Below are 17,690 nucleotides of genomic sequence, written 5' to 3'. Positions count from 1 at the left end.
GAAGGATCCCCGTCACTGGAAATAGCTGGGCGAGGAATAGAAATAACGTAATAGATTGTGAAATCAAAATTCCAAAAGACAACATTTATATTAATATGACGATGCTGCTGCTGATGATGATGATGATGGTGATGTTGATGATGATGATAATGATGATAATGATAATAATAATAATAATAATAATAATAATAATAATAATAATAATAATAATAATAAGGAGGAGGAGGAGGAGGAGGAGGAGGAGGAGGAGGAGGAGGAGGAGGAGGAGGAGGAGGAGCAAGATGATGAAGAAATGGTAAGTTTCATTTGTTTCATTTATTATAATTCCTTTCTAGATTCGATACCAATTTTTAAAAACAATTTTAAGACAACCTTACCAACTATTTTTAGAATTTCCCCCGAATATTCACACCCACTCATCACAAAAATAGACTTTTCTTACTCAAACAAAAGAATAAAAAGTGAACTCTACAACACAGTGTTTAGTATTTATAGCTGTAATCAAAGCATTTCTTTAAATTTTGTAAAGTACAAGAGAAATCAGAATGAGGAAATTGTCGGTGACGATTTTTCTATGGGTGGTAAAAAGGAGAGGGTTAAAGAATAGTCACCTGTAAATTTCCCTATGAATCCCCCGTGCGTGTGTTGGACTGGGGAGCCACCCAGGAAGGTGAGACGTAGAATGTTGTCCTGAATGTCCTGGGATTGGGTGGTGTAGTTGGTGCCACAGATCTCTGACACAATCATGTATCGACCGTCGTTGCTCGGTTCCGGGGTCTCCAGGAGAAGTAAGTCTCCCTCGCACGAACCGTGATGACCCGGGAGTTTGGCTCTGGTAACGAAGAAAGAAAGAAGAAAAAAACAAAAACAAGGGGGGGGGGGGGTTATGATTATAAATATTTTAAAAATTGAGCTTTCTATAGAGCAATATTCACTAAATGTGCTCAAAGCTCTTTACAAGGGGTCCCTGGTCAACAGAAACATTTAACATGTAGGACGGGACATGACGCCTGTTAGGCGATATTGCAATTTTTCGGACAAAGACAATGCTGTTAACGGCTAGGTACTCATTTTACACCTGAGTACTGTGAGAGAATGTGAGTAAAGAGCCTTTTCCAAGGACTCAACTATGCGCCGAGCGCGATGTTCGAACCCATATTGGAAAATCGCCACATTTGTTACGATGCAACAGTCACTTTTCTCATCCAGATTTCATTTCTTTTTGCTATAGCTATATAAAACTTGACATTCTGTAATAGAGCTCATATTGTCGAACAATATTATGTATAGAATGTGCTTGTTGCTTTTTTTGTTTGAGTAAGAAATGTCTGTTTTTGTGTTGGGTGGGTGTGAAGTTTTGGGGAAAATTCTGAAAATGGCTGATAAGGAGAGAATTAATCACTGTGTTGTTTGTTTTTTTTTCTTCCTTATCTTCTACTATTTCAATTTGTTTAGATTATATAACAACACACGTACCTTAAGTATTCCATATGAATACTAGCGTCTGCCGGTGCTCGAATTGTGCATTCACACGTCACAATATCATCTCCGTCACTTGTACCCGGTGACGTCACGGCACGTGGGTAAGAGGGTGATGAGATGACCACGCTTCCGGTCTCATCCGAGTCGTGACCGCTACAGATATCAACTCGCCGGGTAGCTGGAAAGATATAATATATACTGTATATTGTTGAAGAAAAAAAAATACCTGCGTAAAATGTAACTCAAAACATCAGCTATATAACAAAAACAACAACAACAACAACGACGATAACAACAATAACAACAACAACAACAACAACAACAACCAGACAAATAAATAAATAAACAAAAGTCAACATTTTGAATGTTTTTCACGAAAATGTTCTGCCTAATTTGATATCTTCAAAGGAGACCGTATTGCGATATTAAACACAGCCATTGGGGAATGACTACCATTACAGATAAAGATAAACAAATACTTATTTGCACTGGGTTGATGGAGGAAAACAAATAATTGATGGAACTTAAAATGACAAAATGTCACGGCATATCCATCACCTACAAAAGAAAGTATAAAAGATCTACAGAATATTAACTCTGAAAAAAAAATAGAAAATGATCGAGGCTAGTTAACAAACCCAACTCTGAAGCTCAAATTCGATGCCAAATTTGCTCGGTTTCACCTTATAAGCATCACAGATGCTCATATCTGATATAAGCAGATCACTCCACTTAATGACACATTTGATAATCGCACAATGTGCCTAACATTGATTATTTATTTATATTGGACAAGAATTTTATCAGAAGTATAATCATAGTCACCATAATATATCCGCTTGTTGTTCCACTGTACATTTTAAGACTTTTAATATTCTTTGCCAATTTTTATTTAATTTATTCACATTTGATATTTCTTTTATATATTACCGAATTGTGTTGTGATACAAAATTATAATTTCCAGACAAGGATCAATTATATAAATAAAGTATATCTTATCTTATCTTTACTATATTAAACCCACTTTTAAAAAAAACATTTGGTATTTTTATTTGGTAAATACCTGATTAATTATGTTCTCCGACTCCGACAGGTTTGCCCAAATATCCGAAGATGTGCGATTAAGCGAGTGAAATGTTTATGCAAATCTCCCGTGTTACCTGGTATGCACTCATATCCAATGAAAGCAAAGTTGAGTCTTTGACCACATCGGCTCATAAAGTGACGTGTAATCGTGACGTCACAATTTCCAATCATTCCTTGGCAGTTTAGAACCTGGGTAGCTTTGGACGACGAGCCTTGACATCCGTAGTGAGCAGCCTGAGAAAGATGTTTAAATGGTATGTTTAGATTTTTTAAAAAGAGCTTTTATATAGCGCAATATCCACTAAACATGCTCAAAGCGCTTTACAAGGGGTCCCTGGTCAACAGCAACATTCAACATGTAGGACGGAACATAACGCCTGTTAGGCGATATTACAATTTTTCAGACAAAGACAACGCTGTTAACGGCCAGGTACTCATTTTACACCTGAATACGGTGAGAGAAAGTGAGTAAAGAGCCAGAATTCAGAGGCAGAATACTCGTCTCACAGGGATATGGACCGGTATCGATCCCGTATGCAATCGAGATTTCTTTTTCTACTCCAAACCCCGCCCATTGTCCAACCAACAGTAATTGGACATTTGGGTCTGATAGAACTAGCGGAGAGTGTTTTGCTATAGTTTAACGATCTAGCCAAAGGGCAGTAAGCAATTTCTAGCATTCCTTCAACGATAAAAAGCTAGTATAAATTTCAGATTCATGATCCTCGTGGCCTTTCATGATTACTTGTTGAAACATTTAATAAACAAAGATTACCTGTCCACAATTAGGTGTCCTAGCGTAGCCCAACGTCACGTTCAAGATATGAATACTGGACTGATCATCACATGTCAATTTTCCATTTAGATAACCGGGTGTGTGCTGTGATGGAGCTCTCCACATTCCTCCTCCGCCGAAACCTCCACCTATCTGTCTTCTCGTCCTCATTCTTTTTCTTCCCATCCCATTTTTCAACCAATTTCGGTTCATAATAATTGCTCTCCTTGCTTCTATCGCCCTCCTCCTCCTCCTTCTTCTCCGCTTTTTTGCATCTTCCCATTCCCCATCGGCATCGATATAGCCGCCTCCCGCTCCTCGCCTCCTCCAGGGCGGTATACTACTCATATTTGAAGGGAACATCGGCATACCATAAGTAACGCCACCAGGCCACGGGGATGGCCCTGCCTGCCCGTAGAATCCACCACCTTCAAACTCATCCATTTCTCCCATTCCCATACCAACCCAACCACCACCACGACCACCAGCACCAGCACCACCACCACCACCACCACCACCACCCATCATTCCATTCCATTCTTCGGCTTCAAACTCATCGGCCTCTCCGCCGTAGTATCCTGTATTGGGTGGGAAGCTTGCGCCTGGAGGACCACCTGGAGTTTGAAAGGAAATAAACAAAAATCTGGTATACAACATAATTTGGACTCGTTCCAAGATCTACAATATTTATATGCAGGCTTCGTAGCCCAGTCATCGGGGGATTTTAATGTAACACAAACATCCATCGTCTTTGGTCAAAAAGCTGATTCATGTTATACCGCCTTTTCACAACTCCAACCGATTGGTCTACGAGATACTCTATACTATACATTGGCCCATTCATTACTTTATTTAATTTTATTTTATTATATTTGATGTTTATTTTGCTTTTAATTAGCTACGTATTTTCATTAATTAGTTCATGACAGTGTATAAATCTGTGCTAATATAACGATGAATGATGTGTAACATTATGATATTTTCCATTCAGGATCAATAAAGTATATCTTATCTTATCTTATGTTAAATTATCAATTTGACGCGTGTGCAGTTTAAAATACGAGTACAAACATTGATAAAGACCAAGTGTTTTGGTCTTTTATTTATTTGTTTGTTTTGTTTATTTGATTTTTAAAAATTGTTTGCATAGTGTCTCAGAATTTCAATGGCATGACTAAATTAACGAATACCACCTAAATTATATTTTGATCATCGACTGATCTGATTACTTGAATTTCGCTAGCAAGGACGTCGGGTTTTAGATCGTCGGCCATTTTCTACTTATCTGACGTGTAAGCAGATCATTTTTGTTAATTCCCCCCTGTTGGGTGTAGTCATATCATTTAAACATAGTCACAACAGATCAGTGAATTCTTTTCAATTCTGAATGGATTTGTTTATGATAAAAAATGTGACCCTTCGCCTCAAAACGGTATTAAGTCGGGATGGTTAAGATGTTGAAAATTGAATTTATAGCCAGAAATATCAGACTTGTGTTGAGTTTGTATGTTTTATTGAGGAGAATGGATACCATATTCTAGGGTGCTAATGCCAACAATTTATATTTTTGAACAGTTTAACATTTAATTCGGCTTTTAAGCATATGGTTCGTTCTGACATAATACCGTTTTGAGACGATAGGTCACAAATGCCTTTTTCATCTGTCGCCGAAGATGGCATCTTGTGGATATAGTACTGGGTTGCACCGCCCCTCCACTTATTAATGAGAAACATGTCGTGTAACATTGCCGTTGTTGTTGTTGTTGTTGTTGTTGTTGCTGTTGTTGTTGTTGTTGTTGTTGTTGTTATTGAGTTATTGTTTCTGTTGTTATTGTTTTTGTTGCAGTGGTGGTTGGGGTTCGTAGTTTGGAAGAATAGTAAAGATAGTATGCGCTTGGCTAAGCGATTCATAACATTGCCATCCGGAAGTATAACGGACCAACACACAAAACTGTGTGTGTCCATGAACGTTTATAGTCGGGTTAATACAGTTCAGTCAGCATTACTCATAAACGCGGATGGCAAAAAACAATAACAAAGACCTGAGCGACGTCATCTTCGAACTATCTATACTTACCCCACGCGATTCCACGTCGTCCCATACCACCCTCCCATTCTCTCCCTTCTCCTTCAAGCTCATCTTCCGTTGGAATATAATCTATCAAGCAGATAGTCTTATATTCGAAACCTGAAACAACATAAGCAAATAAGTAAAGTGAATCATGTGATTAATCTAGATCAAGATCCTTGCGCTTGGGAGCTCTTCTGGTTTGGTTAATAATATGGCCACTAATAGCATCTACGGAGCAACTTCCTTTAGCCATATTGGTCTGTGTTTAGTTATCCAATGTTTGCAATGTATTTTTAAATAATAATAATAATAATAATAATAATAATAATAATAATAATAATAATAATAATAATAATAATAATAAATAATGCTGAAAACTTATAGCGCTATAACTCCTAGACACCAGACTCTGAGCACTTAAATTATAAATTACTTTGGCTGAAACATACTCATTCACACACACACACACACACACACACACACAAACACCCAACACACAACACAAACCAGACCTATCCTTCTTCTCATACCATCTACTAAAGACGAAACAGATATGTTTTAAGCGAACGTTTATAAAAAGACAAAGATTCTTTTTCACGAATGCTCTGTGGTAAGGCGTTCCAAACAGAGGGTCCGAATTGAGAAAAGGATCTCATTCCAGCATTTTTCCGTATTCAACTGGTTTGGTGGAATCACTGGCCGAACGTAAGGGGCGGGGTTTTGAATATCTTTCAATTACCTTCAATTACCTTCAAGACGATACACGAAAACACAAACTTTGAAATTAATCCTTTTCTCAACAGGCAGCCAATGCAGGCCATGAAGCAGAGGTCTGGCAGAATCGCACCTACGCTTCATGAATACTAGTCTGGCAGCGCTGTTTTCATTTTTAGGCTTAATGCTCATATGATTATGAAGTTGTTCGACTTCTGACACTCCATTGATACAACTTAACAGTGGAAAACACATATTTAATAGGGAACGAAAAGGTGATGTCAAATAACGGGTTCCAATCTCAATAGAAGTGTAAAACCCGTCTTTTGGAGGACTGGATACATTCCTTTGCGATTTGATCTTCCGGTTCCAGAGTGGTGGTATCTTATTTTCTAATCTAAATATATTCTGGTCGTCAATAAATATCATCCATCCTCGCTCTTTTACGTCTCGTAATCCTTAGAATCTGCCTATAGCACATCCATGCTACAAAAATAGCTATGCCACCTAATGATTCAATATGTAACCTATTCATTATTAGTCCTCTGAAGGACTGGCTACATATACACTTCCAATGATTTTGGAACCGGAAAAGTGAAAGGTTGTGTGTCACGACTTATCTTCCCTATTGATCACGCAATTTCCGATTCGTCGTGCTGCTACGTGATCTTATTATGATGATGTCCGTGTCTGAATCGAAACAGTTGATTGGTCAACAGTGCAATCTGCGTGTAGTTGGATTAGCAGGTGAATGATTCGTTTCTTTTCTCGTCCCCTTTCTCTTTGCCAGGTCTAAATAAGAGATGCAGCATTCGAAAATATTTCAGACTCATACGAGTCATTTAATATCAACAAATGCCGTAGTTAAACAACCTACCTCAAAAAAAAAAAACAATCACTGAGCAAATACGATTTAGGCCTCAGTAGATCATTTCTTTATCTCTGAACAAAGTCAAACATACAAATAAAAAAAAGGACACAACACCCCCCCCCCCCCTTACACACACAAAGTAAGAAAAAGAGAGGATATAAAAGTACAAGCTCATCTCTTAAAATGGACTTCTCAATGGGTACCCTAGTCTTCCTATAAGTCAATAACATGTTACATCATTCCGATGTCCATTGTTGATTTCCTTTTTCTTCTGATTTACTGCATAAATCGTTGAAGCATAATAATGATAAAACAGGTCGTCACATAGTGATGACGTCATCAGCACACGTCAGCCATGGGTCACTCCAACCGTTGCATTACTGATTACACGGACAGGTATAACGATAGCAATGAACCTGACAGTCTCTCAGGAAATCGTTGACATCGGGAACATCCAGACATGTCACTAGTTTCTTTTTTGGGTCTATTTTTAAAAGATTGTGTGTAGTATATATATATATATATATATATATATATATATATATATATATATATTATATATATATATATATGAGTGTTGGTGGGTACACGTAGGTACGAAAGTGCTCGATAATGATGGTTAGAGCTATATAAAATATAAATGGGATCACTCACTGGCTACATATATATATTTTTGTTTGTTTGTTGTTTTTTTAACTACGTCCTTTCGCAACGGCACCATAAGATCCCGTCGCCTTGGCATTTCGTGAAGGAATATAGATAATCCTTCAAACAGAATGTCTGATGTCAACAGGAATCACCCATGTTGTCCAAGTGAGCAAATTGGGGGTTAATAATCGTGCATAAGGAAAAAAACGACGTGCCTGAAGCGGGGCGCGAACCCGGGAGCTTCAGGATCACAGTGCAATGCCTTAACCACTCGGCCACTTCGCTTCCCCCCCCCCCCCCCCCCCCCCCCTTATATATATACAGTCGACTCCGCTCAATAGCACACCCTAAGGAGTTTGGGTTAGTGTGCCGATTAAGAGGAGTGTGCGATTAAGCAGGAAAGCTAAAAATAAAATCTAATCACCAGCTTTCATGTGCCATTCATGTAGGACCTTCTGTTCTGAGTTTTCTACGGGTATGGGACCGTCATGCTCAAAACATGGCCTCATTAGAGGATTTTTATTGGGTTTTTTGGGGTTTTTTTTTTCCCTTTATTTTGTTTGTTTCTGGTTGTTTGGGTTTGTTTTGTTTGTTTGTTGTTTTTTTTTTGTTTTTTTTTTATTTTGGGGGGGGGGGGGGTCTTCTTTCGTTTTGATTTTTTAAATTATTTTTTTTTTAGTTTAATCGACAACAAAATGTGACATTATTATTTTAAAGAATAGTAATCGCAAAGAGTCGATTGCTTTCTATTCTCTGCACGATGTTCATAAACCCTTGTCTTCGATCTCACCCATCTTGGTAGATCACCTGTCAATTCTTCTTCTTGGATGAAGCGGCCTAGTTTGTCCACTATACCAAGTTTTTCAGTGTTTTTCAGGGATGGTATGTCACATTCCGATGACTCATCCTCATCTTCATTATTCATGCGTTGTCTTTTGTGTGGCTTAACGGAGTCCAATAGCTCCTAAGGTCTCAATTCACCGATGATGGGTATATTCTTGTCCATTTAAGATGGAATCAGGGTGTAGCGATTAAGCGGAGAAGGTGTGCGATTAAGCGGAGTGATTATATAGAAAAAAAATCCGTTTTTCGGGAATATGAAGTGTATAAGCGGAGTGTGCGATTAACCGATGTGAGATTAAGCTGAGTGAACCTGAATATATATATATATATATATATATATATATATATATACACATATATATATATATATGTATATATATATATATATATATATATATATATATATATATATATATAATGCATTCAGACCTGCCAACTTGAAAATGTAAATATTCGTAATTTTTAGGAGATAAAAATTGTAGTCGCTATAGTTAACTTTGAAAATGAACAATTTACCCTCACACTGGTTAAATAACACTTCAAAAATCCTCACAATAATGCAATATGCATCTACTTTCATTTTCAATAAGGTTTTATGACTTAGATATGTTCATGAAGACACGTATTTAAAAATTTGGCTGGAAAACTGTCCTCAAATATCGATCAATTTAAATGAACCGCATCTAGCCAAAAACTCGCGAGGTCCCAGGTTTAAGAGTTTTGTTTTTGTTTTGTTTGTTTGGGATTTTTTTCCAAGATAAGGGTAATTTAAATTGATCGTAATTTGGACGAGTTTTCTGCCCATAGTTTTGAATGCGTGTCTTTCTAGAGTAGGGCAATTAACTGGTTTAAAAAAAACAAAAACCCACAAAATACTGCAACATATTATAACACCTTATATATTTAAGAAAATTCTAAAATACTAAATTTGGTAAAATTTTATTAAAAATAACACTGTGGTTAATAAACTAGATATTAGTTTGCCCATCATTTTATCATGGTCATATAATATCACAAATTTATCAGACCTTTATTTTGTTAAAGGCAAAGAGTGAAGGAGGTGTTATAAAATTAATTTTCTTGAATTCTTTATGATATGTATTATTATATAATGAGTCAATTTATATAATTTGACAGTAGCAATTTCATACCTACACAGTTAGTAAGAGATATTATACATACGAACAGTTTCAAATCGATATAATAACTATTGATTAGTGTAAAAAGGAGGTCGATATAAAATAGTTATGAGGGATTTTGAGAAATAAAGATAAATATGAACATATATAGAGAGTATTTCCGCAAATAAACAACGCTCAGTGCGCTTCATAATTTCATTTATTCCCCCAGCAGGCCGTAAAGAACCATATTTCCATTTCATACAGTACCAGTCTACCAGTAAGAGGCACCCACAGTCTGACAGTTCCTTTTGTAAACAGTTAATGATATACACCGCCGGATTGGAAAAGGTATGTGATCGCTGAATAAAATTGGTTTTGAGGATTTTTTTTTCTTAAGGGATAATAATTATTAAGAAGACTGAGCGATAGACGTTGTGTGTTTAAAATTTAAAAAATGACGTTAAATATTCAGTAGCATTATCGTGAAGGCATTTATAAGCAAGTCATGGTAGCTTATATTCAATGGGGACAATTTATATCGAAACATTGCAAAATATGCCAAAATGAACTAGATTATATAAAGTGGTCACAATTTCCGAAATATCAAATATTACAAAAGGGCACTTTGTTCAACTTGACGTATGAGTATATTTGTAACTTTCATAAACAAAGCAGCGTGTTTACATTCATTAAGAAATAATATTTAATCGTTGGACAACAACAAATCATGTGATAATGATTTGGTTGGACGAAAACCTGACTAGCAGATCACTCCCAATCTCCTTACTACAGTCCACATTTTCAGTTCAGTGGCCTATGTACTATTACCTCTCAGACAGTTTAAATTGCATTTCAGGACTAAATTAAAATGAATATTTGTTCATGGCTGGAAAAATCATTAGATAATACATATGTACAATGTATAGATTGAAACATCATATTTTGGATTTCAAATTAACATCGACGTTTCTATAGATCAAGCTACAGTTATTTAAATCATAAAAATATAAATTATACTGAACATCCATATTGTGGTTTTCAGGATATACCATGTTCCACGCGCTTCCATGTCACAAGTTACATGTTGCTTGTTTTTATATTAAAACTCTTACAAGATAATACGTCATGTCACTATGACCTCATTCACACCTGAGTCGAGTGGCGAAATGAGTAAATTAAGAGTCTTGCCCAAGGATACATTGCCACGGACAACATTTTATGATCATTTTTACTCATCCGGTCATTGACCACGTTCAACATAGCTTGACTTTGTTTCAAAACGAAGCGGAGTACAACGGAACTACTGACTCACTCCACGATTTTACAAAAATAAAGATGACAAGCATGATATACATCAATAACATAAATGCATAGTAAATTTATTTAACTAAACAAGCATGCTGACTGTGAAAAAATACACAATGAGAAATATTGACAGATCAAAAAGAAATATAACGAATAGATAAAGTTCAATCAAGAATAACATGTTGAATGGCACAAGGCTGTCGATGGAAAAAATTATGGGGGATTATTAAAAAATATTTACCATAAACAAGACAGATGAACGCAATGAAATGTAAGGTCCAACTGAAAAGTTTCATGTTAACAAACAGAACATGGTATCTTCTATCACTCCTTGTGAATCTACCTACCTACGTACAGTACAAAACGTCAAAGATAGATAGGAGTGACCGCTTTGTCCATCTATCACACACACATCCTTTCCAAGGCTCTGACAAGACAAGGGGGGTTTAGGTGTTGGAGAATGAGTCGTAATCTGTTCTTATACATCACATCGTTGTCACCGATTCTGAAAACTTGCACGAGCAAAGCTCTTGTGCCGAATTCTGACAAAACATTTTATTTTAATTTTGCCCACAATTTTTTTTTTTTACTTCGTATACAGATCGATTGATGTAAGTCTCAACGTGTCAAAGTAAGTCTCAAACGTGACACTTCTAAGGTCGTGTCGTGACACTTCTGCCGTTTTATAAAAGAACACAGTATGTGCTGTAGGGTTAACACATTGCATATACTGTGTTTTTAAAAACAGCGGCAGACTTCTAAGCGATTGTTAGGTTTGCAACTTTTTGATCAAATGAGGGCCATTTTTTAATCGATCGATTTTCGAAGTCTGGCCTAAACGGAGGTGGGGGGGGGGGGATGTGCATTTTACGAGTCTTGTTTGAGAAACCCACCACATGACTCTAACGTACTAATTACAAACAACATCTTTGTGACAGCTCTTTGTGTCTTGCTTCTGAGAAATGGGCAATGTAATTTTTAAACCAAAATGGTAAGGGAATATCGAAGTAAATCGTAGCCATCGTTATGTTATAGCCTGACACTGAAATCCAAAAGGACTGGCAGTTTAACGTCATTATTTGTCGTTTTTTTTTTTTTGCACCGCTCAGTGAGTTGTCGTTAGTAGAGCTCATGGAAACAAATTATTTCATTGGTTGAACTATTGAATACAACTCACGATTTGTTTTCTTTTGTGGCAAAAGACTGGCATTTTGGCGTCATTTTTTGGTCAGTGTCAGGCCATAACTTTACGAAGGCCACGAGTAAATACTAGGCGCTATAAGCTGTGTTTTTAATATAATATGGGCACAACAGATGCAATGAAGAACAAAACCAACTTAACCTGTGGACTGCTGTACTCTGGAAAGGTACGTGTTTAAATTTAGACATTTGGCGAGAAAAATCGTCTTACAAATATCGATCGATATTTGAAGGACGAGTTTTCTGGACAAAATGTTAAATACAATGTACGTATGTCCATTGTACGGCTGTGTACTGGTTAAACGGCAATACTTCACAAAGAGAGAAAAGGTCTCTCCGTAACCACTCGAGACAAACGACGCTTATTCCATTTTTCCCTATATTTATCCCGATATGTCATCATTTGTTTATCTAAAGTCGTTTCACGGAAAAGGCAAAAACACACTGAGACATAAAGTTGTTCTCGGGGATCTGGCCTCAATAGACCGTAGGGAAATCAGTTGCGAAAAGAAACCAGAAAATGGACATAACTTTTGAACCCAAAAATATTATTTCCATCTGTAAACACTTTAACATAGAAAATTTAGTTTTATTCTTTGTTGTGAAATTTCAGCACCACCAATGAAGGCAATAGCGACTGCTAGTGTTCTTCAGATGGCGACTCCAATCACAGACTGGTCAAAGCTGGAGATCAACGCTATTATTCGCTCATAAATTACAAAAGGAAGCAAACCTTTATGAAATCCATCACGAAATAACCGAAATAAAAGTGAGAATGCATTACATCTAGATCTCAAGTTTATTAGTAGTGTTCTATGTTCAAAGACGGTCAAACAACTCGAGAAAACGAACAAAGTCTGATCAGCCAAAAGGGTAAAAAAAAAATGTTTGGTCATGGGAGAGTTAAGATTGGGATATTGCTTTGAAATTATTTTTTTAAAAACTTTATTCATGAAAGGTGTCAATGACGTATTAGGGCATTGGAAGGTTTGTGCAAGACAGGTTCCAAACATGTTAACAGAACACAAGCTTCAACGAGTGGAAGTTTTTCGAAACTATCTGGAGTGATGTCAACAAGACGGCGTATAGCCGAGACACATCGAAGGGTCTGAAGCAAAACATAAACTTCTACATTAAATCAACCCTGAAACCACTTCTGACTATTATAGAACTGAAAAAGTGTGTAAGAAACAATGTCATCCAAAGTAGAGAGAAATATACAAGATAAAAAGAACATCCTAAAAGTCCGGAGATCAATCCTCCGACATCCTGATTACCGGCCAATGCTACCATTGCACCGCAGGAACTGTTTTCATGAACGCGGACTAGATTTAGTTATTTACTTGTCTAGCAAATGACATGCTAGTCTTAAGCCTGAGCAAAGTAAGTGACTAAAAAAGTCGGATTTCATGAACGCCTTTTAGTCTCTGACTAGCTGGTCTCTTGCCTAGAAGTGGACGTTGAAAGGACGGTGACTAATTCGGCTATTTTGTGCTGGTAACATCACGCTCTCTAGAACACGATGATAGGAAAGATACCAGCCTTCATACTTTCAACGCAAAAGATTTCCAAAGAGGAAATTAGCAAGACATCCGGTATAGATAATATTTCGTTCCTTTTCGTAGTTTAACTTACCTTTGCCATGACGAATCAAATCACGTGATAGTGACTGTAGACTGATAGACTACAATTATGTTCATGGTCGACTGTCAATTCTATATTTAGGCCAATGAGAGTTTCATTGAAATTCAAACAAATTCAAGCAAAAAAAAAAAAAATAAATAAAATAAAAAAATACAACAACAAACAAACAAATACAAAAAAAAACCCCCAATAAAAACCAGACAAACATAAGAGAAAATGTGTTCTGATGAATCATATTATTTCAGTCAGTCGCAATACCAGTAGAATAACTTTTGTCTCTACTATACTTTCTAATCACTTTTTTGGTTGTTCTTTGACACAAACCCTTTGATTTCGAGTCTCCGTTCACTTGCAACTCGTGAGCGGATTAGATACAGTTTATTTTAGTTTTTACTCCCAAAATGTGTACTTTCGACGATCTGCACTTATCTTATAATTGTTAAGCCCGTGTCAAGAGCAACAGGACACTTTTTGCCTCTGTCATTCGTAACCGACGTATTTTCCTTCCGAATCGAAGCTCGTTCAATCTAAAAATAGATGTTTTCCTGTCGACGCTATGATGTATATTAGTAACTAGTCTCAGACTAAGCTTGAAGTCCGGCCTCCGCAAATGACTAAAACTTGGCCAAACTTCGTCTGAAGGTGCCGTGATTTTAGCCTGGGACTTGATATTCCACTTCGTTCGACTTGTGTATTGTTTAATCAATTGCTCTTTGGCCTACAGTGAAGATAGCTATTTACATGGTTGTGTTGCATACATCTGCTGAATGTCATCTTTGAAGGCTGTCATAAATCGGCGTTCATAAGATGTATTTTTCATTCATCGACTTCATATAGAAGGAACGAAAGTGACGCTACTCAGCTCTTTATTATTGTTTTCAGCCAACCATTTTTGTAAGTAGTTCTCACTAAATAATCAAACTATAAACGCTCAAGGTCAGTTTTGCGTGTTGGTAGGTTATATCAGACTGGTGGATGTTGTGAGTATCATGGATAAACGCAAAACATCAATTGAAGACAATGGATGTATTAATAGCTACAGATTTGATGAAGCACAGGAAGGCGGGGTGGGTGGGAGTGTTGTCTGGTTCAAGTTAATGATGATTTTCTGATGTACTAAACAATATTATAATTAATTCAAACAAATCGATTCATGGCCTGGAGTCAGCCTGTACAGAGATGGGCTTCTTGCCTGGAGTCACAGCCTTCTATAGTATTATAACCAGGAGTCAACGTGCATTTATTTACAGGTCTGAATTGTCATTATTGGCTCATTGTTGCAATTTTTTTTTTTTGGCGATAGGTCTCTTATGAAATTCGGACCCACGATTTGGAATGATCTCCCTCAATCTGTGAGATTTTCGAACTCAATAGACAATTTCAACAAAAATTTTTTAAAAACCCATTGAAAACATATCTTTTCAGAAAATATTTACTTAATTGAATTTTAAATGTATTGTATGTGACTTCTTCTTCTTCTTCTTCTTCTTCTTCTTCTTCTTCTTCTTCTTCTTCTTCTTCTTCTTCTTCTCCTTCTTCTTCTTCTTCTTCTTCTTCTTCTTCTTCTTCTTCATCTTTTCTTCTTCTTCTTCTTCTCTCCTCTTCTTCTTCTTCTCCTTCTTCTTTCTTCTTCTTCTTCTTCTTCTTCTTCTTCTTCTTCTTCTTCTTCTTCTTCTTCTTCTTCTTCTTCTTCTTCTTCTTCTTCTTCTTCTTCTTCTTCTTTCTTCTTCTCTTCTTCTTCTTCTTCTTCTTCTTCTTCTTCTTTCTTCTTCTTCTTCTTCTTCTTCTTCTTCTTCTTCTTCTTCTTCTTCTTCTTCTTCTTCTTCTTCTTCTTCTTCTCTTCTTCTTCTTCTTCTTCTTCTTCTTCTTCTTCTTCTTCTTCTCTCTTCTTCTTCTTCTTCTTCTTCTTCTTCTTCTTCTTCTTCTTCTTCTTCTTCTTCTTCTTTTCTCTCTTCTTCTTCTTCTTCTTCTTCTTCTTCTTCTTTCTTCTTCTTCTTCTCTTCTTCTTCTTTCTTCTTCTTCTTCTTCTTCTTCTTCTTCTTCTTCTTCTTCTTCTTCTTCTTCTTCTTCTTCTTCTTCTTCTTCTTCTTCTTCTTCTTCTTCTTCTTCTTCTCTTCTTCTTCTTCTTCTTCTTCTTCTCTTCTTCTTCTTCTTCTTCTTCTTCTTCTTCTTCTTCTTCTTCTTCTTCTTTCTTCTTCTTCTTCTTCTTCTTCTTCTTCTCTCTTCTTCTTCTTCTTCTTCTTCTTCTTCTTCTTCTTCTTCTTCTTCTTCTTCTTCTTCTTCTTTCTTCTTCTTCTTCTTCTTCTTCTTCTTCTTCTCTCTTCTTCTTCTTCTTCTTCTTCTTCTTCTTCTCTTCTTCTTCTTCTTCTTCTTCTTCTTCTTCTTCTTCTTTTCTTCTTCTTCTTCTTCTTCTTCTTCTTCTTCTTCTTCTTCTTCTTCTTCTTCTTCTTCTTCTTCTTCTTCTCTTCTTCTTCTTCTTCTTCTTCTTTCTTCTTCTTCTTCTTCTTCTTCTTCTTCTTCTTCTTCTTCTTCTTCTTCTTCTTCTTCTTCTTCTTCTTCTTCTTCTTCTTCTTCTTCTTCTTCTTCTTCTTCTTCTTCTTCTTCTTCTTCTTCTTCTTCTTCTTCTTCTTCTTCTTCTTCTTCTTCTTCTTCTTCTTCTTCTCTTCTTCTTCTCTTCTTCTTCTTCTTCTTCTTCTTCTTCTTCTTCTTCTTCTTCTTCTTTCTTCTTCTTCTTCTTCTTCTTCTTCTCCTCTTCTTCTTCTTCTCTTCTTCTTCTTCTTCTTCTTCTTTCTTCTTCTTCTTCTTCTTCTTCTTCTTCTTCTTCTTCTTCTTCTTCTTCTCTTCTTCTTCTTCTCTTCTTCTTCTTCTTCTTCTTCTTCTTCTTCTTCTCTTCTTCTTCTTCTTCTTCTTCTTCTTCTTCTTCTTCTTCTTCTTCTCTTCTTCTTCTTCTTCTTCTTCTTCTTCTTCTTCTTCTTCTTCTTTTCTTCTTCTTCTTCTTTCTTCTTCTTCTTCTTCTTCTTCTTCTTCTTTCTTCTTCTTCTTCTTCTTCTTCTTCTTCTTCTTCTTCTTCTTCTTCTTCTTCTTCTTCTTCTTCTTCTTCTTCTTCTTCTTCTTCTCTTCTTCTTCTCTTCTTCTTCTTCTTCTTCTTCTTCTTCTTCTTCTTCTTCTTCTTCTTCTTCTTCTTCTTCTTCTTCTTCTTCTTCTTCTTCTCTTCTCTTCTCTTCTCTTCTTCTTTTCTTCTTCTTCCTTCTTCTTCTCTTCTTCTTCTTCTTCTTCTTCTTCTCTTCTTCTTCTTCTCTTCTTCTTCTTCTCTTCTTCTTCTTCTTCTTCTCTTCTTCTTCCTCTCTCTCTTCCTTCTTCTTCTTCTTCTTCTTCTTCTTCTTCTTTCTTCTTCTTCTCTTTCTTCTTCTCTCTTCTTCTTTTCTTCTTCTTCTTCTTTCTTTTCTTCTTCTTCTTCTTCTTCTTCTTCTTCTTCTCTTCTTTCTTCTCTTCTTTCTTCTTCTTCTTCTTCTTCTTCTTCTCTTCTTCTCTTTTCTTCTTCTTCTTCTTCTTCTTCTTCTTCTTCTTCTTTCTTCTCTTCTTCTTCTTCTTCTTCTTCTTCTTCTTCTTCTTCTTCTTCTTCTTCTTTTCTTCTTCTTCTTTTTCTTCTTCTTCTTCTTCTTCTTCTTCTTCTTCTTCTTCTTCTTCTTCTTCTCTCTTCTTCTTCTTCTTCTTCTTCTTCTTTTCTTCTTCTTCTTCTTCTTATTATCATTATTATTATCATTATTATTATTTTAAATCAGTTTTATTGAGCTTTTTTGAGCTTTTATACAGCAATCAGTGTGCTCAAAGTGTCTTGCAACAGAAATCCCAAAAAATGACGCAAACTATTGTCCATTACAACAATGTTACACTAAGCTCTTGCATTCGGATGTCAGACCTGAATAATA

The 17,690-nt window shown here is 36.2% G+C and overlaps 1 protein-coding gene across 1 annotated transcript in view; it reads right to left on the bottom strand.

Moving 5' to 3' along the window:
* LOC144968977 (uncharacterized) overlaps nt 1–11,300 on the bottom strand; it is an 18,074-nt gene extending 6,774 nt beyond the window's left edge. Inside the window, exons 1-7 of the mRNA XM_078907884.1 lie at nt 11,159–11,300; nt 5,422–5,532; nt 3,345–3,958; nt 2,644–2,803; nt 1,477–1,660; nt 612–832; nt 1–25 (exon numbers count right to left, since the gene is read on the bottom strand). The exon at nt 1–25 is cut by the window's left edge and continues 122 nt beyond it. Of these exons, the coding sequence (XP_078764010.1) occupies nt 1–25; nt 612–832; nt 1,477–1,660; nt 2,644–2,803; nt 3,345–3,958; nt 5,422–5,532; nt 11,159–11,213 (1,370 nt within the window). The 5' untranslated portion in view covers nt 11,214–11,300. The remainder of the gene's footprint in view (nt 26–611; nt 833–1,476; nt 1,661–2,643; nt 2,804–3,344; nt 3,959–5,421; nt 5,533–11,158) is intronic.
* Nucleotides 11,301–17,690: the final 6,390 nt, after the last annotated feature.

This window comes from Berghia stephanieae, chromosome 3, assembly GCF_034508935.2.
Source record: "Berghia stephanieae isolate SIO BIC M18660-M18661 chromosome 3, UCSD_Bste_1.3, whole genome shotgun sequence".
NCBI classification, from domain to species: domain Eukaryota; kingdom Metazoa; phylum Mollusca; class Gastropoda; order Nudibranchia; family Aeolidiidae; genus Berghia; species Berghia stephanieae.
Note: the sequence above shows the minus strand (reverse complement) of the source record. Positions and strands in the feature narration are given on the sequence as shown.